The sequence below is a fragment of the Anarhichas minor genome, unplaced genomic scaffold (assembly GCF_050575085.1).
Source record: "Anarhichas minor isolate MPS153535 unplaced genomic scaffold, ASM5057508v1 ptg000012l, whole genome shotgun sequence".
In the NCBI taxonomy this organism is placed as follows: Eukaryota; Metazoa; Chordata; class Actinopteri; order Perciformes; family Anarhichadidae; genus Anarhichas; species Anarhichas minor.
Genome location: NW_027466458.1, coordinates 4,025,001 through 4,052,916, shown reverse-complemented (window position 1 = coordinate 4,052,916; position 27,916 = coordinate 4,025,001). Strand labels below are relative to the sequence as shown.

General features: G+C 43.1%; 1 protein-coding gene across 2 annotated transcripts in view; it reads right to left on the bottom strand.

The window, feature by feature from the left end:
- prkcaa (protein kinase C, alpha, a) overlaps positions 1 to 27,916 on the bottom strand; it is a 125,404-nt gene that overhangs the window by 96,882 nt on the left and 606 nt on the right. Inside the window, exon 2 of one of the 2 annotated variants that reach the window (XM_076090335.1) lies at positions 26,194 to 26,225. In XM_076090335.1, the coding sequence (XP_075946450.1) occupies positions 26,194 to 26,225 (32 nt within the window). Of the gene's footprint in view, positions 1 to 22,866; positions 23,066 to 26,193; positions 26,226 to 27,916 lie in introns of those variants that run through there. The other variant, XM_076090336.1, reaches the window with a different exon arrangement.

Here is a 27,916-nt window from a genome sequence, read left to right as displayed (position 1 = left end):
TCAGATAGGACATTATTGTCCACTGAGTGGGCCTGTGTGGGTGGGTGTGTGAATGTGTGGGGAGGTACACAGCACGGAGCTGGAAATGCTTACATAACTGTCTTTCTTATTTCCTCTCTCTATTTCTTTCAAAATCTGAGTTTTTCGGGGGTTGTTTAACTGTCCGTCTTCTCTCGATCTGACAGCGGGTTCATTTCCTGCATCTCGCACAACGTGTTGACTTCATGCTTCACTATCACGCCAGCACGCAGCAAATGCCAAGGCAGCAAGAGCTCTAACAGTTACTCTGTGGTTTTCGAGAAATTGAATTAGCCCACAGAGGCAAAGGGAGCGCAGCTATGGGGAGGCCGCCTCGCAGCGCGCACTGCTGAAATCAACCACATCCTCTGTCAATGTTGCAATCAAAAGGTGGGGTAAAGAAAAGCAGGTCTATACCGATACAAATGACGAGCTCGCGTGAATGCAGGTGCCTTGAATGCAAACAGCCCTGGGCTCATGTTTGCTTTTGACGTTGAATTTCAGGTGCCACGTATTGCTTTTCCACACCACAACACAATATGGACTTGTATTCTTAGTAACAGTTTAATATTTAAAGCCCAGTTAATATTTAATCATATCTAATATACCTGAAGAAATTGATTGAGTGTATTACCAGACACAGCAACCATCCACTTACATCTATCGGAGTGGATTTTAACTCCCTTTCTATGTAGATCACAAGATGTGAAAGGGAGCAGACAGGGCAGATGGGAAGCAAAAAAAACTGTTGACATAGAAACTTTTAGTACCCAACAGATTGCATTAAGGTCTGCCAACATGGGCATATTTGAGACATGTCAGTTCAGAGCAGATGATGGATGAGCTGGGCAATTTGAACTCTCTGTGTGTGCGTGTGTGTGTGTGTGTGTGTGTGTGTGTGTGTGTGTGTGAGAGAGCGTGCAAGCATCTTCCCTCTGTGTCAGCCTGTCTGGATGTTAACCGAAGCCGCTGGAACACACAGTTGAGGCCGTCCATATCGGGTTTTGACTTCCTGTCGCAGAAAATAACAACCAATAATGGGAGAGCAGGAAGAAGAAAATTGGTGTCAAGGAGGCAGTGACTGATTACATGTCAGGAAATGGACGTGTTCTAGTTCATCTTCATAACAGCCAGCTGTCAAACGCCACAGTGCCTGGATAAGTGGCTGACATTAAAGGCAGATCAATTGCGTGATGCAGTAGTGTGACATGTTGCTGGTCATGTGGGACATGATTAAGCGGCTTGGAACCCGGGCCAGTATGGTTTTGGGACAAACATTTAAATGAATTGTCTCGCTCATCAGACACACTGAATTTGAAATTTAAGACAAAGCAGAAGTGTGGAATGAGTGAAACTTTAGTTTTGTAGAAATAGAATGTGATAGACTGATGAAACATATTCATGTCAAAAGTTTACAACTAAAATCAAGGATTGTCAAGAACAGCGACCGACCTTTGCAGCAAAAGATCTTTTTCATTATCAATAATTTAATATTTATCAGAATCAGATTAATTTATTGTTTCATCATTAAATCACTTCATTTTCAAAATGGCTCATCTCAAGTTCCTGGAGCCAAAGGCAACATCCTACAAATGTTTGTTTTGTCCAACCAGCAGTTCAAAACCCAAAGGTATATTCAATGTACAATGATAACAGAGAAAGCAGTAAATCCTCACACTTGAAAAGCTGGGACTGGAAAATAGTCAGCATATTTGCATGATGAATGAGTTAACTGATTTATAACTATACGAATTGTGTTTGCAAGCCGCAGATCGTGCAAACTCTGCAGGAAGTCGCTGTGTTCTTGAAGTACCATATGCAGGCGATCTGTTACACGACTTCAGAAGGGAGTTTATCTAAGGAACAAATTCATTCATTCACTGTCAGCAGCACACACACGTACAGAGTAGTATCTTAACATTCATAGAAACGCACAACAGCAGAAGTCATTCACAGAGGCTGTGAAGTGAGCCGGTTTATGCTGATTCATGTCTGTAGCTTTACAGCGTACTATTCTCCTGAAGACGATGACGCGAGCTGTGAAGCATGTAAACAGTCTGAGCCCCAATGGACACTTCTGCCGGTCCAGAGTTCACACCCCATGCACATGCTATCCAAGGGCACACACACACACACACACACACACACACACACACACACACACACACACACACACACACACACACACACACACACACACACACACACACACACACACACACACACACACACACACACACACACACACACACACACACACACACACACACACACACACACACACACACACTTTCTCTCTCTTGCTGTCTCACGCACTCACACAGTCAGCGCTGTCAAACGTGTCACCCTTGTAACCACCAGCCAGTCACGGCTGACACAAAGGGAAGAATGCGGCGGCTGGTGCTAAGAGGTGTGACGGTGGGGGTGGGAGTAGATAGATGAGGGTAATAATGCTAAAATTAGTACTCTGTGAGAAAGTGACAGATGACCTCATGCTAGCCGTCACCTCGCCTTGCCACGGAAATCAGGTCATCTGGCAAAGGCCTATATCCTCTCCTCCCTCTTCCTCCATTTTTGTCATGTGTTTTTTTTCTCTTTTCCAGCTCCCTCATCTCCTGCTCAAAACAATATCCAAATGTATTGGACCTCAAACGGGCCCCTGTGGAGGGACTTGGCTCAGAAAAGTGTGACAGTCCACACGGCGTGTTCATTGATGTTGAGATCTGACGGAGAAAGATAACTTTAACTTTCAGTTTGGATGATTCAGCACTAGAAATGAACTTCGGCCAGTTTATTGTGTAAATAACCAGCCAACCAGTTGAGTTCATTTAATTTTATCCTATTAGACATTTGTGAGAAATAGTCATAATTATCATCATGAATTCTTGAGTTACGGTCAAAACCGGTTTAAGTGAGGTCACTGTGACCATTAACGACAAAAAATCTGATCAGTTCGTACTTGATTCCAAGTGGACATTTGTGCCAAATTTGAATAAATTCCCTGGTAATAATGAACCGGCCGGACAGACGGACAACACCATGAATAAAAAGTCCTCTCCTCACAATGCAATAAGGAAGTACATCCCGAACAAACCTGTACTATTAGTCACTGTACATTGACCTTTTCATGGCTCCACCACTACACACAAAGACCGTCTGCACATCATTATCACCCCACCACCTCCCTGAGCAAAGTTCATTTCTGAAGGGAGAGGCGCCATAAAAAAAACCCTCACAAAGCAGCAGGTGTTTTCTAGGGCCAAGACGCCTGCGGAAAGCCCAAAGTTCCGGCAGGTCAATGCTGTTGCTTTTTTTCCTGCTCCTTCCTCTATTGTGTGCCACTCATCTGCGTCCCTTGAGGCAGAAAAAAGGTTCAAAGAGGTTCAATCTCCGTGTTAAGGTGCAGGAATAGAAGCAGTCGCGGCTCCACAGTGCCTGTCAATGTCTGTGTGCACAGGTGCGTTCCAAAAGAGCGGTAGTGGGATATAGGGTTGTGATTGTGACGTCAAGAGTCATTAGACGCAGGAGTGGCAGAGATGAAGTGTGTGTGGGATTCATGTTTACATTAAGAGTAAACGCTGACAGGGCATTTAAGACAAAGCTGACAGAGTGTCTGTGAGCAAATGGATGGATGGGAAGAGGGAGGGAAGACGTGAGAGCAGTGAGTGGTGCTCATCTGTAGCTTGAGGGAGTTTCAGCACACGAGGAACGATACAAGCAGCCCTGAACCTGCATTTTATACGTGCAGTTCAACTTTGTGTTTGTCCAATATGCTCTACGGTGGCTGTGCTGTGTTATGGCTTTAAGTGTGGACATTGCTAAAAATATGCACAGATTATTATACGCTGGGTGAATTACATGCCGAGAGGGGCATTGGGGCTGGATAAGATTTAATAGTGTGTGGCGTGAGGAGTTTGCATCTTCACTGGTTTCGGATTTGTTGTGTTTTTTTGCCCCCAAACTAACGGTAGTGTTCCCATTCTCCATCTTCTAGATCGTTATCATTGTCTTCATCAGTCTCATGGGAATGCTCACTGCGGCGTCAAGAAAGTCTTGTCAGGAATCGTGCAAGAGTTAATGTTCTAGTAGCAGCTGACAAGAGTTCCTCCTTCATTCATTGATTGCTTTTTTCATTCTTTTAAAAAAAACGTAATCTGATAGCCTGAATTTAAGCCCAGAGTATTCCTGAAACTAACCACTTTGTACAACATGTCGTCCAATGTTGAAAGGTGATGTTCAAATCCTGCGTGTACTCTCTCAGACGCAGCTCGACCACCGGACTAGCCCTTCCGTTGGGGCACAATGACGCTTTGAAATTGGTTGGCACCTGCATGAATGGACAGTTTCGTTGTTTTGTAAAATTTCAAACGCACTTTTTCTAACTGCGATATGAGTTAAAAATGGAGAGCCAGAGGTAAAGTTCCAGCTGGTATAGGGCGTATGCCACTGGGGCACAAATGCCCTGAGCAGCGGGTCAACTGTTCGATTCCCGGCTGGCCAGACTTTTCCTCCCATTTCCTGTCCCTCTCTACTATCAAATAAAAGGCATAAAATGCCCCAAAAATATAATCAACCGTTGTCATTGTCGTTTCTCAGAATCCTAAAGGTAATACGAATGGTAGCAACCAAAGGGAAGACTTATCTTCCGTTGGCTACACTGACGCTGCAGTCACCAAATTTCCCCACAAATGATCAGCCTATCAGGAAAATAGCTCTGCTGTGTCTTTAGACGGAAGCCTCATGTCAACATTGCCACCGAAGTTTGAATCTCACAGCCTCTTTACCTAAATTAATTATCACCGCTGATAAGATGGGCCCATAATCCCGGACGCTCACCGTGCATGCCGTAGGCTTCGATTGTCAACCTTACAAAAGGTCACATCGCCTGGATGTTTCAGCCCCTCAGGCCAGCAATTATGTTTCTGACATGTCACTCTATACCATGTCTGCCGCTTCACCCTGCCCATTAACGGAGCACATTAACAAGCCCCAGGTCTTTCGGCATCCAACGAAAGCATGTAGCACTGACTTGAAACCAACATCAACACTCGTTGCCAACATCAGGAGCCTCCCTGTAGCCTCTCAGCTCAAGATCACGATCAACTTGCAAGTCCAGTTATCGTTAAATCAACAGAAACAAGCTACACTGTACAGAGATTCATTAATCCCCCAATGAATTGCTCACAATGGTATTAAATCCTGACCAAAACCAGCAAGACATCTCCTCTATTGTGACACGTTTAGAGTATAACAGTAATTCCCCCAGCCACTCCCTACTGGAAAGCAAGATGAGGGATGACAGCACTTGATGTCACGTAAACACAGAAAAGTTTGTTTCAGCAAGGAAACATCCGCACCAGATGCAACCACAGCAGTATTGGGGATGCATGGGCCGCCACTGAAGCTCCATCCAAAGCAATGTAGACCTGCAATCTACGACATAGATGAGAAGCTTTATCAACAACACATGAAAAGACATGACTGTGAATCAGATCCATCTCAATAAAAAGCACAAGCTTAACTGTGTTTAAGGGGTCAATCCTTTGGCCACAGTTAAGCTTGTGGCTTAAATAAAAAAGAGTGACAATCCCCCCCCCCCCCCCCCCCCCAGCGGAGACAGAGAGAAAGAGTGTAGGACGAGATATGAAGACTAAAGAAACAAAGACAATACGTCAGCGCTATACTGGCATAACTTTGATGAATGGGAAAATGCACTCAATTTGCTTCGAGACAAAACTCTGTATTAATCAGAGACAAAAAGGTCCAGCCAAGAAGTTTTATGAACCATGGGACGTAGCTTTTTATATTCTCTTCTCTAATCAGGAGCTGGAATCCACACTAGACGTCTGATTGCCTTAAAGACGAGCACATTGGAGCCAGAGGAACAAGATGAGAGCTGTGATTTTTCACAGACCGATGGCCCCATGAAATCAAATGATATGGTTTATTATTAGGACAGGACTGAACCGTGGGTGCCAAAAAAGCAGCAGAGTCAAGGTTGAAAAAAGAAAGATGCCTCATTATTTACTGGTAGTGATGCAGGAATAATGAATAAAAATGATCAAAAAGGAGATTAAATCTAACCAAAGAGAGGTCTAGTTGCAAAAAGTTTCATGACTGATCACTGGACTAGTTTTGCAGTTTCGTTTTTGAACCCAAACGTCAGGCCTTCATTACAGCAGGAAAGCTTGAAGATGTTATTTGACCTGTGCTACTTCCTCATAGTACCACGAACATCGGGAGCTGAAGGGAGAAGTAGAGTGTGGACGATTTCCAAGGAATACAACTTGGAATGTTTTGGTTGGCTTGAAAAGATGCTGATCCAAAATCACAACCAGAGGGGAGGTAGAGAAACAAATTCCTGTTAGAGAGGCATTCGTCCTTACCCACAGAGAGTTAAGGTGAGTGGATAATAACATTCATCTCAATAAGCATTAAGTTTCAACTGGACAATAATTCTGTGGTCTGGACAACCACAAGTTTGCTCCTCATGGGGGCGCTACACAAAGAAACATCTGGCGATCACCAAATGTATTGTTTTGTGTGAATCCATCTGATAGTTGTCGAGATATTTCAGTCTGGACCAAAGTGGTGGATCTATGAATGAACCGACCGTCTCACACCCATGGAGCCACTATGTCTGACTACAAACCATAACACAAAATGCGAAATAATCCACAACATCTTGCTTTAAACAAACATTTTGCTATAATACAAGCAGCATCAGTAGCAAACAGAAGAGAAATCTCAAGGATTGCCAGGATTCAGCAAACTAAACTGTGTGTGGACTTCCCATTTATAAAAATGTATGAAAAAGTAAGTGTCTTTGCAAAAAAGACCTACTAAAGCTACACCTTAAAGGACGACAAAAAAAAAAACACACAAAAGTAATTAATCTAGTGGCACCGCACCACCCTTAATGTTGATTCAAAAGCTTTCTTGTCAAAGTGGTTATTTCATTCAAAATCCCGGCCTCTTGTCAGCAGCAAATGAGACGTGTAAGGATCGTAGGCGTGTAATGTCATAGTCGGTGTGTTTTAAGGTAAAAGCTTAGTCAGATTGTCTGGTGTGTAAAAGAAGGGAGGATTTAATGAGCTCTTTTTGATTACAAGGGCCCTCTCAGATGACACTCTACAGTCCCCCAATGTACTGGATTATATCATCATCACAAACCCCCACTGAATCACCTGATGCAGTGAAGCAAAGGAACAAGTCTCTGCTGCACCACATCCCAGTATTCACGCATGTCTTGGTAAGACATAGGTGTATATCTGACAGACCGATACCTGGAGCATGGGCCAATTTGCTAGCGTGTTGATAACAGTAACAGAGAACTATTTTCAAAGGAAAGGTTATTTGCCGAGGGAGGCGTTCAAGAAGCATGTCACGTGACGTGATGTGTCTTCCTGACATACCTTTCCTCTCCAACAAGAACTTTGTTCAGGACACAACAGCGTACTCCATCAGGTTTAATCCTCGGCGGTGGAGATTAAACAGGGATTATACAGTCATAAAGACAGTAAACAGAGATGGCAAGAAGCTGTTAGCTCAGCTTTTAAAGACACACAGACGGCTGTCCACTTTGTTCAGGAACCCGTGAGTACAGACTACACACACACACACACACATATGAACACACACACTTCATGGGACACCTCTCATGGTTAAATAAACAGCTCAAACGTCTCACGCCGTATAGCATCTGTGACTCATTCCTAAATGGCAACCATTAAATGCTGACTCACAGTGGTGACAACAACGACAAGTGCTCTCATCTCGCTTTAGGAGTCTATTTGCTTTCTGTAAACCCACAAACACCAGAAAATGCTCCGTTATTCTGGGTCATCCAATGGCCACCCGATGTGAACAAACAACCCATCAACACCAAGATGCGTGGAATAGTAAAAATAACAGTAAATATTAAAAGTGATAAAGTGAGATCGCCATTTCATTCTGCTTTACACAGTCCAACTAATAAATCATGTTTTACCGTATTTCTAATTATTCGTGTTTTACGCCGTTAGGGTGCATTGTAGAGCTGTCCTAATCGATAAGTTGATTCAATTGACAGATCTGAGTTGACAGAGTTTAAATCTTGTGTTTACCAGAGATGTGCTCATACGTTTCTTGGAAATAAAAAATCTAGCGAGAAACGAGCATAAAAACTGTAGTCAACCAAGACCAAAACGACCGACGACTAATCGACTTGGAGGGGGCAGCCATGGTGCATTTGTCACATGTTTTCATATCAAATAAGGGGTTAATCATTGATATCACAAAGCATCTTTACAATACAGGACAGGAGATAAAGACAAAGAACAGATCCTCACATACAGAGCAGGCAAGAAAGACAAACTGGACGAAACAGAAACACGATACAGGTCCACTTTCATCGATGAAGTATCACTCCATGCAGGGCTGCTGCAGCCACTCGTGTACCAAGTGGGACAAGGCTGACGAACTGCAAAGAATGTAGACATACATAATGGGCCCCAGATAAGTTGATGAAAGTCAGACAGCACAACAATGGGGAGTCAAACACATGACGACGGAGGTGGATCGCACGTTAGTCTCTTTAAAAAGAATTTGCCTTGATGGACAAAATGTTGTCCCTTCGAACTCTGTGGAACTTGCAAATATACTTGGTGCGCAGACCGCCTCTCTTTTCGTTTGTTTAACTACCCGAGTCATTGTGCTTTGATAAAAATCCCTGGTATTACACTGAACACGCTAAAAACAAAAGAGATTTTGAGATTGTTGGATTTGTTAAAGCCCTCCAGTCCTTTGAAATATCCGAACAGAACATGGAGAGAATTATTTTTCTCATTTTCCCTCTAAAACCCTTTCTCCTCTTTTGCTGAAGCTGGAGTAGCATTAAAGATGAGCTGCTGAGTGATATTGTTTTGACAGCCAGGCCATTTTTTTTCTCCAAAAAAATTGGGTTGAGAAAAATGATTGTGTTTTTTTTTTTATGTTTACAGTATTATATCAGCTTAAAGTCACTTAAATATCATGTTGTCTTTGAGCAAATGGATTATAAAGCACTTTGCAATCTGTGGCAGGATTAAGTAGACATTTAGATTATCTATTAAAGAACAAAGAGAATGTTTTAGAACAGGTTACCTATTTATACGCAGCAAAATGGAAAGGAATTTATATTGAACCTTTCTGTTTCTGATGCGCTAAAAGCAACTGAGAACTGCAAAACAACCGAAGAGGAAGAAGGGGAAGCATGTCACGTGGTCAAAAGCTGTCTCATTTATTATCAGTGTATCAGTGATTTATCAATTTCCTCCTCCACATCAGATCAAAGGAAAATATGTCACTTGTTTGGATTAATCAATAGATTAATGGAAGATGACGTCCTCAAATGTCTTGTTTTGTTCACAACTCATATTGTATAGTATAAGATGTTCAGTTCACTGTCACAGAGGAGGAAAAGCAACCAGAAAATATTTGCAATTAAGTAGCTGGAATCATTAAAAATCTAGATCAATATATTTTAATCGATTAATCGTTGTAGCTCTCATTGTTAGATCAGGCTTGCAAGCGCTTCAGTTTGAACTTTAAAAATCAAGGAAAAAGTCAGCTAGTGACGTGATTTGGTCGCCGACTGTCAAAACGTAGAGTATGAAAGCAATTCCACAATACATCTTGATACAGGCTTGTGACAGAGGCTGTGAAACTTCAAGGTAGAGGCTTTATTGTATTCTGGTTATATTCAAAGTCTGTTCAGCGTTGCATTTCTTCTGACTTGCACACGCTGTTCCTTCTGTTTACCATATTGACGGTTCATAAATGCTGCCAACGATATCTGCATTGGTCTCTCGCCGGCCAAGTTGGAAAAACTGAACAATCTCAGCAGCTTAAGGAAATGATCTGGTTTCTGTATTTCAGCCGGTGACATTCAGACCGCTGTTTTCCGTCTTGGGTGAGTTAACCACACAGTCCACCTTGTGTTGGGCAAATACCACCTCTGCAAAATCCATCACATATTGTCCTGTCCTCACGCAGAGGGTGAGGGCTTATCAGCAGAGGGTCTGACAATTTACATGTTAAAAGAGCAAAAAATTAAATGAATGTTTGACCGTTTCATTCCTGTAATTTCACACGACGCGAGTGCGCTTGCATGACGAAGCATTGTCTGCAGACAAGAGACAAAGTAAATTACTGGTACAAGGCGATCCGCCTCTTCTTCCACATATCGACGACTAAAAGGTGAACACACACAATGGTGAGAGGAAATAATGACGCAATGTGCCGACGGGTATTTCACTGATAACCAGGAGAAGTGTTTTACCCTGATACCAGGGCAACTGTAGTCTCTGCTCTGTTTCTCAGTGAACTGATCTTATTGAGAGAGTTATCACAAGTGTACGTTATGTAATTTAACATGACCCATGGTACTACTTTTAAATCTTATTAGTCGGGCGTAAGCCATGGAGAGACAGGAAGTCTTGACAATAGCTGGAAGGCATAAAAAATTATACACAGAAAAAGGCCTGAAACAACGGTTTCATTTCCACGTTGTGAAATGCAATTCAATTATATTTCATGGACAAATTCTTGACATTTTCACTGTTGAAAACATCTCGGTTGCAGTGAAAGGGATTTTTGTGTGACTAGGGTCAAAAAAACATCTCACCAGGTCGCCAACCCGCGTAATCATCGTTTTGTCCTTCGTACAAACCCTTCCAGAACTCGGCCATTAGATAATGCCATTATCACAACAAAACTCAGGGCAATTAAATGCAGATTACACTGTAATTCAGAGCCTGGTGCATTAGTCTGTGCTCCATCACGGAGCTATCTAATACACCTCTAATGCATTCAGACAGTAATATCCCTCTCTAATCCTTGGTAATGTTCGGTGCTGCACCTCCCCATGGATTAACCAAACCCTCTCAGTTTTAAAAGCATTCTGATCCGCAAGCCAAAGTGGCGTGCACCTCTGGAAGGTACACCTTTTATTAAGTTGAGTCCATGCCTCTCAGACAAGCATGCGTATTCACAATTGTGCATTATTCCCTCAGGAATAGACTGCCAGGGGTAAATGTAGGTCAGTGAGAGAAAATAATTTTCTGTACATGTCGACATGTTTTCACATACCTAGTGAGGCCTTTAATCTCCCACAAACCTCTTCTGTGGTTCAGAAAGAATAAAGAGGGATCAAAGAGATATGAAGGGGAGCTCAAACCGACGAGCAACGGTTGTCGCGATGGGCAATAAAATCTGATATTGTCCCATTTCGATTTATTAAATTAAAAAAAACGTATTCACTGTTGTGCGGGGAGGCGGTATATCTGGTTGACTGCACATAAGCCGTCCTTGTCCATGGTGTATTTATCTGAGAATCATTACAGCTATTCTGATTGCATTGCAGATCAGTATCTTTTGAGCTACAGTGTGCCCTTAATGTTCCACTTAATGTTAAATACGTAAGCGCCCAACAAAAGCTGCATTTGCTTTAAAAAATAAAATAAAATGTAAACCCTACATGGATACTATTCCTCCAAGATTATACAATTGTACAACCTTCAGCAACTCAATATGACTGACAAACTGCTTATGTAATAGTCTTAATTGTATGTGCTGTTACTGTGCAGCCAGGGGAAATCAGATTTCAAGTTTCTTTTGCCAAACACTGCTGCTCTGTTTGAAAGTAGAACCATTGTAAAGAGTATTATGATAGCTTTCATTGCTTGTCAGTTTAATTCTGATGGGGATAATTGACTCAACATTGTCCAGAGCTTTCTATTGCTGTATTTCGTATTCCTCTTATATGCAGCATTTATAATCTAATGACTAGCCTTTCATATTTTGCTGGATGTTGCCCCAAAAGTCCAAAAAGGAAATGGAAGCACAAATCTGATGCTTGTGACTTTTGTTTAACGCCGGGGCATTGTTCGTTTTTTTGAAATGTTTGACAAAATAAAAGCAGGACATCTTACACATTTGGTGCCATTTGCAGTTTGAAAACTTGAACGGAGAAAAACCTTCACCGCCACAACATAACAAAGTGTCTGTAAGGACGCATCTCAACCCGTAATGATGACGGTTAAGAGCCAGAGAAATCCAATTGTTCCTTCAGCCGGAAGCATTACCGGGAGCCTTGTTATGATCTCCATGCTTGTGTTTCCTCTGAGTCACACAGTCCTACTCATGATCTGAATAAACAGAATGACAGAGACATAAACATACAGACTGGTAACGTCTACCAGTTGTAAATAAAAGGCTTAACAGGCATTAGCTACAAGAGCAAACAGAGTTGCCATCCAGCAGCACGCTGTCCTTACAGCTGACGTGCTGAGAACGAAGTCAAGGCAGCTGATCTGCATCAGCACCAAAACACAACATGACCAAAGCATTGTAATGAACACTCGCATCAGCAGTTACATGAAGCGTTTTAGACTCTTTCACAGCCGACGCCATCAAAAATATGCGTGCCCATGTCGGCAAAGGGAAGCGGCGCTTTGCCCCGGACATCCAGACGAGTGAACAAGCTGTCAACCCTGAGTTCAAACTGTAACTTGGTGAAGAAACGTGGTTATCAGAATAAATTTTTCCAACAGCGGACTCAAGTTTAACAGAATCCTGACAGGATCACAACCTTTTCACAGTCACTTGTAAAACCAAAACAAAGCTATTAAAACATGTTGACTATCGCTGGACTAACCAGAAATGCTTGCGTTTGGGGCGCCCATTTAAAAAACACATAATATATATATATATATATATATATATACATATACGTACACACATGGCCACTAAATTAAGGCCAACTTGCTAATGTATTCTACCCACTCACTAATAGCACACTGATCTTAAAAGTCAACTTGTTTAGGTTGTATTCACCATCTTTGGTGGTGATGCCCTTGCATAGCTTGACACGCTATTGTACTCGGCCGTACTTCCGTTACTAAACTGCATTCAAGCACTTCAAGTACATCATCATTGTTCAAAAACTGTAAAAGGGTGTATAGATTATTTTATCCAACAATTCTGTAATTAAAAAGGTATATCTCAGAAGAATCACTCTTCTATGAATTCATGTGAATAATAATCACAAGGTGTCGGCCTGCGAATTTCTAGCTAGTTTGCCCCGACTTCAGTGAGCAACACAAACTCGAGGGAGGAGAGCAGACAGAGAGACAAAGAGAGATACAGATCCTTCCTCTTCAGGCAAATATTACATTTTTGAGCTAAAAATACAGACTTTGGATTTCTTTCAGTCGCTATGTGGCGTGGATTTCAAATGCTTCATTTTTTGAGGTTGGAAATAAAACCAAAAGTCTTTTAAGTCCAGATGGGAAAGCTATCAGTCGGCAGGACTTTTGGATGAAACTGCAATTTTCACACAGATTTCCGTTTCACTGCATCCAAGGCCTGAGTATAACGGAATGAGCATGATACTTGTTATTTCATCCTAGGAATGATTGACTAATGCCTCCATCACAAAGCATCAGACTGGAGCAAATCATCACTGCGCTGGTTTTGTTTCAGATAACACATGCATGTGTGGCCTGGGTTCTTTGCTACATGGGGACTTTTTAGCAACTTATATTGCATCTGCCTATCAAAAGTTCTATAATGCAAACGGGTTTACACACAGACTGTATGACAAGTTTTGCTTTCCGTTACAAACTTGTCTCACGCATCATAATATCCGTCCACCTGTATATTTTTGTTGTGTTGTTCAGTATCTTACAGTATATTGGATAAAGTGCATTGATTTGTACTGTACAAGTGAAATCATCCCAGGAGAAAAGGAAAAAGATGGAATATGACAGAAAAAGTGATCAAATATGACAATAATAACAACCCAGGCCATATGCTTACTCTGTTTCTGGATTAAGTTGACAGCCATCGCTGACCACTCTCAGGGAGCAGATGTTGATACACAGGCAGATGTTGATACACAGGCCTTTAATAAGACACTTTTAATACCTTAAAACCGTTCGGTGTGTGTGTGTCTGTATTTATTTGTGTAAACCGGAGAATACAGCAGAATGGACAGAATTTGGTCAAACGGGTTTAGCAACTCACATGCGGCTGTAACTACTGATGATGATGATGGAGATGATAGAGCCCAATGAAATGTAGCATCATCTAGATTATTCAGTACGCTGTAATCCATGGAGGGCCTTCAGCGCAATTGATGGCAGCGATCTGGCACTTTTTCTCCGGTATAATGTACCAGAGGGGGGGGGCGGTAAATCTACAGGAAGTAAACAAAAAGCCTGTGGCCAGTTTAATCAAGAGAATCGACTGAAGTAAAGGGGAAGATGCTCGGGTATCAACAGTTAGACCATCAATTTCACAGTTTCCTCTCATTCACACATTCCCCCAGGATGTGACAATAAAAGTGGGTGTTACAAAGAGTGTCCGACTGATTTAATCTGCTGCTCGTCCGATCAGTTGCGCTAAAGCTTGCTGTTGCACACGGCTTCTTGATATACCAGAAGCATTTCAGCAGGTTTCCAAACTGTGTTGATGTTGAAAAGTCAAACAACTGCATATCTCTGCAGCTGCCAAGATCGAATGTCAAAAACAAGAGAGGCCGGAGGGAAACAGTCATATGGTCCTATTTAACTTCTCCTTATTAAAAGAGGAGACATTCACCCCTCAAAAATAGAAGCCAGTTTGTTCATATGCACACAATTTCACAGGAAATGTGACTGTTTATGTGAAACAACCAAAGTCCGTTGTTTTTGACTCAGCCATACCTAAAAGGAATCCCTTCCTCCATTTGGTTAAAACGCCTGCTCCCCATCATGTTGCTGGTTCCTTATTTTCAAAGGAGAAGAAAAAGGGTAGTCCCCGCTTCTTTTCATCAAGCCTGCCCTTAAAAGCTGATGAGATGAACTCAATCCATTAAAAGTAAATTCTACCCAACCTGCAGCTATAGATCCACAATGATACTGAAGACCGACCATGACCATTTAATCCTGAGATGTTGACCTGTGTGGATTTCTGAAAGGCACCAGGCATCAATGTAAAAGCGGCACGCTAAAACTGCGGCTTTTATCTAATCGCAGAGGTCAACATGAGGTCTGCGTTAAATGGCAAGACCGACAATCCAGCTTAGGGGACCCCGTGCCCAGCCCAGAGGCCTACTTTGCTTGCGGGCAGATGTGGGATTTGTGACTTGTCAATGTTACAGCATCGATTAAGAGGTGAAGGGAAGGATTGTTCCCTGATGCCAACATCCAGACCAAAAGTTAATCCCAGCAAGCGGGAACACTTTCTTCCACACAAAAAAGGTCTGAATGAGTGTTTTATTCCAATAAAAGCCACAATTAAGCTCCCATTATGCACCAGCTATGTTACTATTCTGCCCCTCAAAAAGGAATATCATCAACCATCTGAAAGCAGATTTAACAATGAAACCGTACACACGGCTTTAATCATCTAAATGGACAATTTTAAGAACCATTACGACAGCTGCTCGGGTTATTTGAATAGGTCAAAATAACCTAACCACAACAAATAGATGCATTCTGAAAGGACATTGTGTATCTGCAGGGATAATGTGTGCCAACATGGGCTTCACAACAGCTACAGCGTATACCATTATGCATGCCCCCTCATCTCCTTCAGATGGTTCCTACACTTGAATCCTAACCTGAATGCCTTTCAACAACACCCAAACGACTCGACAGGAACGTTGCATCCATATGTGAATGCGGAGAGAGCAACATATGGCAGTGATAGCACGGTTTGTGTCTGTGTTGCATTATGTAGTTCAGCACACCGTGCATGAATACTGCAGTAGTATCTCTCAGTCTCTTCTATGATGGATTCCTCCACGTGTGCTTTGCTGAACGCTGTTGCAAAACAGTGAGCCTCGGGAAAAAAATTCTGTGTTCGTCCTCGGACACACTAAATAGTGCCACATGCTTTGCGGTTGTTTGAAGGTAGTCACTTGTTTTATTGCTGTTTTATCAGCAAAGACATTACTGTGCTGGACCAATGAACTGGTTATAATTCCCCATGATAAACATTACAGAGCCAGACACACTAAATATCAACTCTAACCATTGCTGACAAGCTAAAGGGAGAATCACGATGAGTTGAGACTCACCACTTTGGCTCACCGCGCTGCGTCTGCACGCTCTCAACCTGTTATGACCGGGCTGCCAAACGCTTCCTCCTGCAGGAGCTCAAGTTCCCAGAGCAGACGCAGAGCAGACACCGCGACACGGAGCTGCTGGCAGGGCCCTCTCACTTGCACCTGACTCTACATGGGTACGCTGTCCATACCCATTTCTTTTACATGCATCAGTACATGCGCACGCGCGATTAATAGGGATTGATTTTGAACACTCGCATTCAAAATAAGTTGTGTTAGAATTGATAGCTGCTTCGAATACTATGTAGTAATGTTGATGCTGCAGGAAGGGAAGGCAAAAGCCAGAATGACAGTTTTGAGAGTAGAAAAAGGTTAATGCTGCATTCTGGCTTAGAAACAATGTCACATCCAACAGAGACTGATAAATAATAGCCCATGTGGGTCACATCATTCCAACAGTGTTCCAGTAAAACACAGAACCACTCTTTGAGTCCACTCTAGTTATGTGTGAATCACATAGGTGTTGGTTTCTATTGAGTAGACACGGTGTGAGCTTCAATCAAAACACTTGTACTTGAAGGTAAAGGCTGGCGACATGGAGGCATACTCTCTCTTATATGCAACATTTATATTAATGCTCCCATAATTGCAAAGTCTATCATTCATAAAGCAATTCTTATTTCTCCAAAAATCTATTTTATTTATGTTTATTGCCAACTTTGTAAAGGTGAAAAGGTCTAAATTGCACAAGTTACCATAAAACATCATGTTTATATACATTATGTGTGTACACAATTACATTAAAGCTGGGGTAGGCGATTTTTTTGGAAGACGTCGTTGGGCAGACATTCCATAATAATGTAATCACATTGTAGTCTGAGAGAAACCTTGACTTCTGCAAAGTGCCAAAGTGTTTCAGAGATGGAGAGAAAATGTTGCTAATAATTTCGCTTTCTGCCAACCGTAGCCGAAGGCTCAAGGCTGAACCCTCAAATCACAGTCCGTCATCTCAAAGGGCTTTACAGCAAAGAAAACATGATGAAGAATTGGCGCTATATAACGGCATCGGTGTCACCATCAGGATCAGGATCCTGTTTAAATGAATGACCAAACGTGTGTGCATCGCCCGTGTCTGGTGGGAGGGGCTTAGAACAGAGGGGAAAGCTGCAGGAGGAGGGCTGCTTTTTCAAATTCTGGTGTTTTGGGCTTTCTCTAGAAAACTGCCTACCCCAGCTGTAAGGCAAGGCTATTTAAATCCAGTCACTTTCTTACTCAACAATGTAAAACTTGAAGTCTGCATTAAGGTTCAGATATGCCAAACTTTTTAGGCCACGCACCCCCTTCTACATCCCGACCGGGTTCACGCACCCCCAATCCCCCACACCTTAAAAAAAAAGAAGCAACAGAGCCTATTTATAGCCGCATAAAAATTGGACCAATGAGAGAACAGTTTGCTCATGCGTGCCGTTTGTTTACAAGATTTAGTCCGCTGTTAAATGTGGCAGTGTGAACACAAACCGAACAAAGGGGCAACTGCAACATTGTATCATATTAATCCCTGAATCGGAACAAAGCAAACGAACTACAGGTGTGAAAACGCCCTGAAACACTGCAACAAAGTTTCAATAAATTTCAGTTACACAAGGCGTCACTTTTAAAGAGCATTAAGATTATGTGAGGTAGCTCCTTTCTTGCTATTCTGTAACTGACCAGATATGAAGCCCGTAGTGCGTTTTTTGTAGACCCAACACATGAATGAGACTGCAGTTGTTTTTGGCTGATTTGTAACTGCTCCAATTTCGATATAAAAAATGTAAGGGGCTTTTGACTTGCACTGGCATGCTTGGTATTCAGACGGCTTCACACAGCTGTTAGCCAGAACCTCACTGCACACCACGCACTGTGGCTTTGGGCAATCTGCATTGCCAATTCAAGTGAAGCCCAGGCCCAGATAATTTTCATCATATTTCCTCTTTTTTGTCCCAGTCTGATGCTCACTCTCGTTTCCTCTTGTTTCACCGTGACTCCGCGATGGGCCTATGTGCTCCCGATTTGTCTGTGCTATCCCTTCCTCCTTTTCGGTCTCCTCCGTCTCATCTTTCTCGGACTCCTGCTCGATTTCTTCTCCCGGTCTCTCCCCAACGCACCTCTCCGTTTCTCTCACCTCCGATTCCTCTCTCTCTCTCTGTCCCTCTCCTCTTTTATGACTGATAGCTTCAGATGTCCCACCTGACAGTTTCCCGATTTCAGCCAGTTTAGCATAGCTGACGTTAGCTGCACAAGCTAGGCTAGCTAGTGTGTAAAAGACTGGCGGCAGGAGCTGAAGTGCATTTATTTATTAAATTGTAAGTTTTTAATTTTAAATTCAAATCTTACAAAGGGAATTTTTATAATTCATGTTTTTATTTTGTGAAAAATCCCACTTACATTTTTTTAAATTATATTTAATATGAATTATTACACCATTAGACCACCATTACATTTTTCCTCTCGCGCACCCCCAGGGGTGCACGCACCACACTTTGGGAATCCCTGCCCTACAGAATGTCCCAGCAGCATGCAAAACCACGCATGCAGAAAAATGGCAAATTGACATGCAATACAAATCCGGTATTTGAGCCAAATCCAGCAGCAGCACAAAACCATGTGATGCTTTGCTGTAGCTGCGTCTTCCAACTGACACACACAGAGAGAGAGAGAGAGAGAGAGAGAGAGAGAGAGAGAGAGAAAAAAACCTGACCATTCAAATTCCATGTGACATCAGCATGACAGCAGGGACATGGACGTCATCCCACCTGGGACTCCTCAGTCAGTTCCTTTCCTGCTCTCAAATCCCCTGATCAAACTGTGAAACAGATTTTGGCTACATCATGACAGCATGCAATCAGGAACTGTAAAGGGCTCCATTATCTGATGACATGCAGGTGTCACAGGCTGCATTTCCCTCCACGCGGGAGCCGTCCTGTGCCAAGAGACAAACAGATTTGCATCAACGTGTCGTCCAGGTCTCCATGGAACCCTAGAAGGTAATCTAATACAAACATCACAAACTCCATTTCAAATATTGACATATTTCACTGAAAATCAGCACTCAGTAAAATCAATAATGATGATGAATGCTCATTTTGTAAGCACTGGGATTTACATATTCCAACACAGTCCCTCTGGGCTGACAAATGTCACAAACAGCAGCATTTTTTTTTCTGTGAAAACACTTGCTTACACAGTGCCAAACACACTGGAGCTACAAGGAATATGTTGAACACAACAGGGCATTTCCCCCAAACGCATGGTGGGAATTCAGCTGATAAATAATGCAGACCGCCATGATAGATTAGACTACTCTTAATGCAGCTGGTCTGAATTGATTGTCTTGAAACAGGAAGAGACGAGAGGCTTTCAGGGAAATTCAAGGCGGCCATTCAGCTTATTTTGGCAATGCTGTTTCTGATCGGGACCAAGCTGCTGGCCAGCACCTCTAACTCACCTCCCAAACGTATCATTAAAGGCTTTATCCGGCTGAGGACATACTCTATGTCCGAAGTGACATTAAAACATGTCTGTTCCGTTTCATCAAAACACACTTAATTGGGGAATATTCAGGAGTCTTGTCAAAGCACTAACTACTAATTCACACAAACTAGTTGTCAGCAACTCATAAACTTGTGCAACACGTCTTACATCAGTTTTACCGATAGTGAAACAGTATGCACTTCTGCAAATCAACTCAACAAATAATCCATTGGCAATTTACCCCCCCCTCAGTTTCGTTTCAACCCTGAATAACTAGACAAAGATATGAGGGCAATAGCTAACATTGAAATGGTTATATTTGCTACATGGGCCAAAACCACGAGATATTTCTAACAGGTAGGACCTATTTGTTTGGTCTTAGACAACACTTGAGGTTATGTGCACAACAGGCTTGTAGAATGACGGCACATTGAAGCTGTTCTGGAGGCTTGTATGAAAATATATGAAATATATATGTTATATAGAAACATATAAGACATCTAATGCTGCTTTTTGATTTGCCACCCATCTGTATCTTTTCAATGCTCAGCTACTGCCATTGACTACCACCAAAAACACGTTGTTTCCTGTGCTCAGAGCCCTTCTTTAGACCACCTCAGCTTTATAGGTTAGCTGTAAGGTAATGCTGCAGCCTGCTACTCCTGCTTGTCCGATCGGTTTCTGGTGTCTCCACCTGAAGACTACATGAGAGGTGGCCAGCCAGTCAAAGATTAGCAGCGCCTAGTTAACAAGATCTTTGAGAGCTATTGTGACTTAAAGTGTTTTTGTTGCTGGTCATTTTCATCAGACCAGCCAGCTACAGAACTCAACGGTTATGGAAGTTATCATTGATACCAGCAGCTCACTGTCCAATTAAAGTTGGTTTTACAGTAATGCTGACATAAAATAATAGCTAGGAGTTGTTTTATCCACTGTCTATGGCGAACCTGAATCTGTGATGGTGCTCCATTTACAGCTGGGGAGGCTTAGGCCTACAAGCTTTTACTGCTGGGGATTCGCTGGAGCAGCGTTAAGTAATACAGGCCATATATCTTCAGGCACCAGGGAGCACTATGCAGGTCATGGTCCTGATCACCGTCTATGATTTAAAGGCGTCAAACACACCAGCAATGACTGCAGTTTGTACAGGGTGCGAGTCTCTCTCGGTGTGCATACAGAAATGTATTTATGTTAAAGGTTAATTCGATTTTAGTTTTTTGTTCATGGGCAGTAGATTGTCTTGCACCTGTTTCTGCACTATTTTAACTGTATCAGTTTACTGCGCGGTCTTTCCCATTTTTCTTTCTTTTGAACTAACTAGACTGGATACGTGAATGTACCTCTGTTTTCTATGCATACAAGACATAAACGTGGCGAACATTGGGGTGAAATAGCCTATGCAGTGTATGATGGGTGCACATTCATGTAGGAGGAAGAAATAATGAACAATGTCTTCCACATACTCCAAATAAGTTGCTAACATCTGCAGAACTGCTGAAGAAGTGTGTGTCCCCCATGAAGCCCTTATGTAATCACACATTGGCCATCTAAAGACATAAACAGAACCTGCTCTATGCATTACAGTGCGTCTCTTCAAGTCCCCGGGGAGCAACTCTAAATATAGCATCAGTTGAACTTTGGCCTCTTCCCTCTCTGTCTCATAAACACACACATTTGCCATGATGCCTCTTCTCTTCTCTGCTCCATTCAAAAGGTCTCTAAATCGTGTATCTTGATGAATGTTAACTCAATGAGAAGAAAACCCAGATCAAACCAAATCCCCATCTGCTATCTCCCTCTGCTTTACCTAGATGTGATGGAGGGATTGGATACGTGGGAGTGTGTGTGTACAAAGAGAGAACGAAAGTGGCCATGTAGGAGCAGCCCCATGTGCAGAGAGCACTGCTGAGGGCAGATGTATGGCTGTGAGCCCAAGAAATGACAGAGAAACAAGTAAAAAGACAGATGAAAGGAGAAGGAATGGAGAGACGATAAAAGCTGCGTAAAGAAAATGCAGCTGTTAGCATCAAAGCTGTTAGCAATTAATCTGTTTCTTAGTTGTAAGCATACCGCCGCTTTACAGCAGAGAGGAAGGCATGAACCTAGGCAAGGCCAGTCGGCCAGATGCAGCAGGGTGGCCTGCGGTCTCATGGCTCAGGGCTTATGAGAATCCCAAGACCACAGTCAACAGGGCTTTCATGCGTCTGTCACAGGCCATTTCGTCTCAGAATAATTTGTTGGAGGCCAAATAACGGCATGAAAAAGAGGGTTTAAGGCTTTCATGGCTGAAACTGTGACAAAAGTGAAAAATGGAGCCCCGGCTCTGCCCTTTTTGTTAAAAGTTTGCATCACTTCCCCCATATGTGTGTGGGCAAATAAATCAACAACCAAACACACACATTGCTAACAGAAAGCTGGAGAAAGTTTTCTGTGGAACTAATTGTGAGATTGAAATTAATTTTTAGCAAGGCCAGAATGTGGAGGGGCACTTACGAAAATCATAACAGTCGCGCTGGATTAGGACTTCAAAGTTTCATCACTGAGAGTTTTGACCCTGGCTAGTTTTCTGCTCGCTGCTATTACCACCAAATGAATGTAATTGTGCTCCATTGGAGGAAAGACACTAAGGACATTACTCCTGAAAAATAAGCTGTGGTACTGTCATCTATTTGAATAGATGTACTAGTGAACTTTTTTTTGTTAATGCAAGTAGCTGCTTGGCTACTAAACTGCAGAGATACACTACTTCAAGTAATTTCACTGTAAAAGCATTACTCGCTGAGGCACACATCAGCGTGGTTTATCTCAGGCAACCTGAGGTTGAAATTGTAATAAACCATCATGAAAAGATGGATTTTATTACAGGCTGTGTAACCCCCTGGAGAAATAAAAGCACCGATGTATCACTGTCTGTACAACCAACAAATCTGACGAGCTGTAGCTGTGGCGCCTTCAGATGCTGGCTGCTGATTAGGTCTCGATGTCTTCATTCATCACAATTTGCAGTCACCGGTCAACACTTATGTGTGCACAATCTGCCTCGTGTTTGTGGCCACCATGGACACTGCAAGGGTGCTGAACCTTCAGCATTATAAAACCAGGCTTCTAGCGGAGCTCAGATGAAGCAGAACAAAAAAACATCGTCCAAGAAGCATGTGCTGTTTGAGCAAATTGACATGGAAAGATGAAACCACAACAAGCAGTTATAGTGGAATTTTTGTGCCAGCCTGCAGAGACAGGGACGGCGGCCACTCCGAGTTTACCTTTCCATGGCCTGTCAACAGGGGCCTTGTTGGGATGACATGGTGGCGGATGCTCCGGGCACTGTCCAAACACTGCACAGCACGAGGTAAACGAAGACACTGTGTACTGATGGGATTTGGCGGGTGAAGCCTGCCCACCATCCAGGACTTGTACATCTCCAGAGTCAGGAAACGGGCAGGAAACATCACCGCAGACCCATCACAACCTGGACACCGCCGGTTCCAACTCCTACAAAGTTTTGGGGTCTAAAGCCTTGTTCATGCTCGCCTTAGTGTCTCCGGCGCGAAGGTGCACGAACAGAAAATGAAGTCATCACATATGGTGTGTGAAGCACCAAGGCTTCACAGGTTGTCGCAGCACCACAGAATTTTTGTAACTAGGCGCTCGTAGTTCACGTGCCGTCCGTGCAGGCCCACGTCACAGTATAAAGGTAAACGGGCTTAAATCAAGATTTCCTGCTTCATATCTCGTTAACTGGAGTAAAAATAAACTTGTTATTAATAAAATGTGAAATAGGATCGACGCTGTGGGTGGCAGGGCACAAAGGCCTCAAGATACCACCTCCCTCCTGTTTCGAAAAGTCACCTTGTGGCAGAAATCCTGGATTAGCGAGACAATCTGGAGCAAGGAATGAATATTACACTAACACTTCTTTCAATAGGGGGTGTCTCTTCAGACGGCACTTGACCCCCAAACACTTAAAGAGGGATGCTCAGTGGCCGACAGAAGCATGTCGCTCGCTGTGAATATGTTTGGCTGAATGAAGGTGAGGCTACAGGACAGCATTACACTGTCGGCTTAACCCTCCGCAAATCAGAACCCGGAGAGATGAAGACCAAATGAGAAACCCGACAACCCAGGCTCACGGGTTTCAAAAAGACCACAACGAGATCTGAACAGTGAATGTGCTGAGCGTACGGATTGCCCGGCTGTATTATAATGTCAACTAAACTAATTTGAGATACCCTGCTGCACCAGAGCCTTGAAATAAGACTCCAGAGGAAAAGTAGCCAGGTGAAGACAGACGGACGGACGGACAGTTCACAATGCAGATAGCATCTAGAAAGCTGGTTACCGATAGGCTTGTTTGTTTCCACAACATTAACTCTCTTTAAAATGAACTCTGCTCAAATGTTTCATTACATTTAATGAGCTTCAATGTGTGCAGCAAAATCTTGGATTCCGATTTCAAGCTCACAACACTATAAACTACACGTGTGATGTGATACGGTGCCGCCCACCCTATTCTTAGAAAAGAGACATTTGCAGGGCTGAAAATGAAATGTCACTCTTGTTAGAGAAAGGCCACTCTCCGGTTTATTACTTTGTCACTTCAAGTAGTGGCTGAGAGGCTCGCTGGCTCTGCTGGAGCGCTCGACCCTCATTTTCTAGAAGCTTAAGTTGAATAATTAATGGCTAAACAGATATTATAAAGTCGGGGGGGGAGGGGGGCTTTCTCTTTTTGAATAGCTGCAGTGTAACCAATGGCCTTCATCTTGATAAGGCGCGCATTATTTATGGTGGAAGAAGGAGCGGTCAGTTTTTGAGCCGTCGGTCCTCTCTCCCACCGTCTCTCTGACGTCCTGCTAATCCTTCAGCTCATCGTCTCCTGTATGAAAAGCATGCAGCGATGAAAATGACAACGCGCTGCTAAAGCTGAGGAAGAAGTGGGGGGGGGGGTAATTATGCATAAACATGTTAGGCTGTCAACACTCCGACACCTTGGACTGACTCATTACGGAGCCCGGTTTCACCCGAGGGGGAGCAAATACTAGAGAGCAGACTGCATGCCACCTCTAGGAGAGGGGATCACACAGAAGAGTGGGTGTGTTGGGGCTTGTAGTAGTCAACATGCATGTTCCTGCGAAGCACCTAAATGTATTCGTACGATGATTCGGAAGATCTCAAGGAAGCAGCTTCTGAATCATTGAGATCAAACGCTATCTTTAAGAGAGAGAGAGAGAGAGAGACTGTCTTCTGTTCTGTGCTGTGCGTGAGGAGGAATCCGTCGGGAGGGTTTCCAATAAAGTCATTTGCTGGATGCTTTCTTTTCTACTCTCGTGAAATATGTCACACTTTCAACACACTTGCTACAGATGACATCTGATCATAAGTAGTACTGCAGCAGCTCCAGATCAGTGACGGCCATACTGAAGGCTGACTTTTGTAATCTTTTTTTTTTTAAGCGCTAAAACAACATGAAAGACTTAGTGTCTTAGTGCAACATCAGCTTAACATCATCTGCACTGTTACCTGGGCACTCTCCATCAGAGTCCGACTTTGGCAAGCCCCAACGTTTCCACATTAGATGAGGAATTCTGAGAGTCGGTGCATGCTGAAGCTCAACATGGCGGGTTGATGGGAAATCCACCTTCAGTGATGCTTTTGATTTGGGGGGGCCGACGTGGGGAACTAGATGTGTCCGTAATCCCACATAGAGGGGTCAAAAAACAGCCTCGCCTGTCATTCAGCTCACACCGTTTACAACAAACACACTTTCATTCGGCTCTTTTTTGCCAAACTCTTCTCTACCTGTTGTCAGTAATTAAAAAGCTTCACTTATTAGGAGGCACTTCATTGATAGATAAACCGCTGAATAGCGCATTCAATTCCAATTGCCACTGTGTTAATTAACATTTTCAATGAAAGTCAGCACCATGCAAAAAGCTCAAAAGAACTAGACCCCATAATAAACAAACAGCACACCGCCCTCTGGTTCTACGCTGCTTGCTAAATAATAATTTTAAAAAAACACACAATGTTGTTCTAGGCTCATTTCATTCAGGCCACCTGATTTAGATACAGTATGGCCACAATAACCCTGACTGTGGGTAAACAAATAATGCCGAGCTTGCGGAAAAAGCAAACAAATCGAGACGCTGTTTCTCGGCATCTTCATCGCAAGTCAGCGGCAGAACCGGAGACATGCTCCCAGACGAGTGGATCGATGCGGCGGTTCATGTGGCAGACGTTCCACCGGTCAGAGTACATGTTCAGACTTATCAAATGAAGGAGTGAGAGACGCGTGGGCGACCGTGGTTAAGTGGAGAGCAGAGCCGTCCTCCAATCAGAGGATCGGCGGTTCCATGCTCGGCTAGTCGCATGTTGATGTGTCCTTGAGCAAGACACTTAACCCCAAAATTGCACCCTCTGAATTGTAAGTCGCGTTGGATAAGAGCGTCTGCTAAATGACTGTAATGTAATGTAAGCAGCCAAATGCCTACGCTTAACACACTTAACACACTCTACATGTCTCATACACACACACGTGGTCAGGGTCTCATTACATGTGAATGATGTCAGATGTCAGTCAGTTATGCATTTACCTTGGCACTGGAATCCTTGTTTTCCAAACCCCCTGTGAAAGTAAAGAAGACTGAATTAAATGGTTGTTTTACTCTTTCTCACTCACACATACACCAACACAGAAAATCCGTTCATTCATTCATTCACACCAGAAACGGGGTGTTTCATCATGTGCTTCTGCTGTTGAACATTTTCATATTTTGCTGGTAGCATTTATTGTCATCTCCACAATAAAATGCATTTCGGAACACATCATACTCTCAACGACTCCTGTAGCGACACGCCACACCGAAGATATGTGGACACTCCCACGTCTTTCATGATTTGGGAAAGGCCTCTTAGTTCTAATGAAGTAACACATCAATGCTCAAGAATACAGTGATATTTCAGAAAAGGGTGCGTTTCAGAGAAGGACCAACGGCAGGGTTCATAAAGAGTCAAGTTTCTGAGTTTGCCCCATTTGTAACTTGACTGGCCGTGCGAAGCCCTGACTTCAACCCCATCCAGCATCTTTGGGATGAACAGAAACACCGCGGGTAAGCCGTACCTTACCGGCCAACATCATTGTCGGCCTCACGGATGCTATCGCGGCTGAATGGCAACAATTCCCTGCAGCCTGGTTCCAAAATATCATAGAAAGCCTACATACTTTTTGGCATACAGTGTATCCTATACTGCTGTCAAAGGATTTCATTTGAATCACATTGTCAGGACAGAAAAAATGAATAAAAAATAGAGACTCAACAGCTGAAACACTGTGAGGTAAATACTAAAATATGAACCGATTACAAATCACAAACGCACAACTTGCATGAAGAGGCTCCCTTCTGAAATCTAGAAAGCCGAGCAACAGGTTGTTGCCTCCAAGTTTTGTGTTGAGCTTTTGTTTTGCTAAGGAGTGAGTGTTGGTAGGTCAAAGGTCATATGGCACACTACCAGCAATGAAGGGCCTGAGATGACAATCGCACCTGGAAGAGCACAGGACGGTAAACTATCGCGTACTCTCAAAACGTCTCCTGAAAATCCAGCCAGTGAGCAGCAACACGAGAGCTTTTTAGCAATACATGCTCCATTTGTTCCCCTGCAGTGAAAAATAAATAAAAACAGGATGGAAGGCTCGACTCAATGCCAGGAAGGGGGAACATATTAGTCATCCAAAGACTTTAATCAGGTCCAATCTAAGCACTTTCACAGCAGTAACGCGGTGGGGGAAGACAACAAGAAAAGTGGACTTCAACAGTTGCCATATAGTTGCCTCTCGAGACTGCCACATTGTCACTAATGCAGAAATGTGTCCATTTATGTTTGTGCAACATTGATATTGTTCTCACAAAGGGGTTACTGGGGCCACTTAGTCACACAAAGATTAAAATTGCTGCTTTAAATTTCCCACTGGGTTTCTTTTTTCCCCACTTACAGAATGTATTCTAAAAGCACAACCCTAAACATAAGTGTAACTCCCTCTCCTGCAACACTTATTATGCCAGTGCAACACTAATAACATAAACAACAGAATAACTCCTCCCATATGGGATTGCTTGGGACAAAATCTCAAAAAGTGGGTTCCCTGGAGGAACATCCACTCGGGAGAAAAAAACCCTGACGACTTTCTGACACCCGTGTCCGGTCACTTCAAGTCTTGCAGGAGAAGTGTAGGTCGCATGATTAAGAAGGGAAAAGTTAGCATGAAGTTGCGTTGCATCATCGAGCATACTCGACTGAAGTTACCAATATGCAACAGGC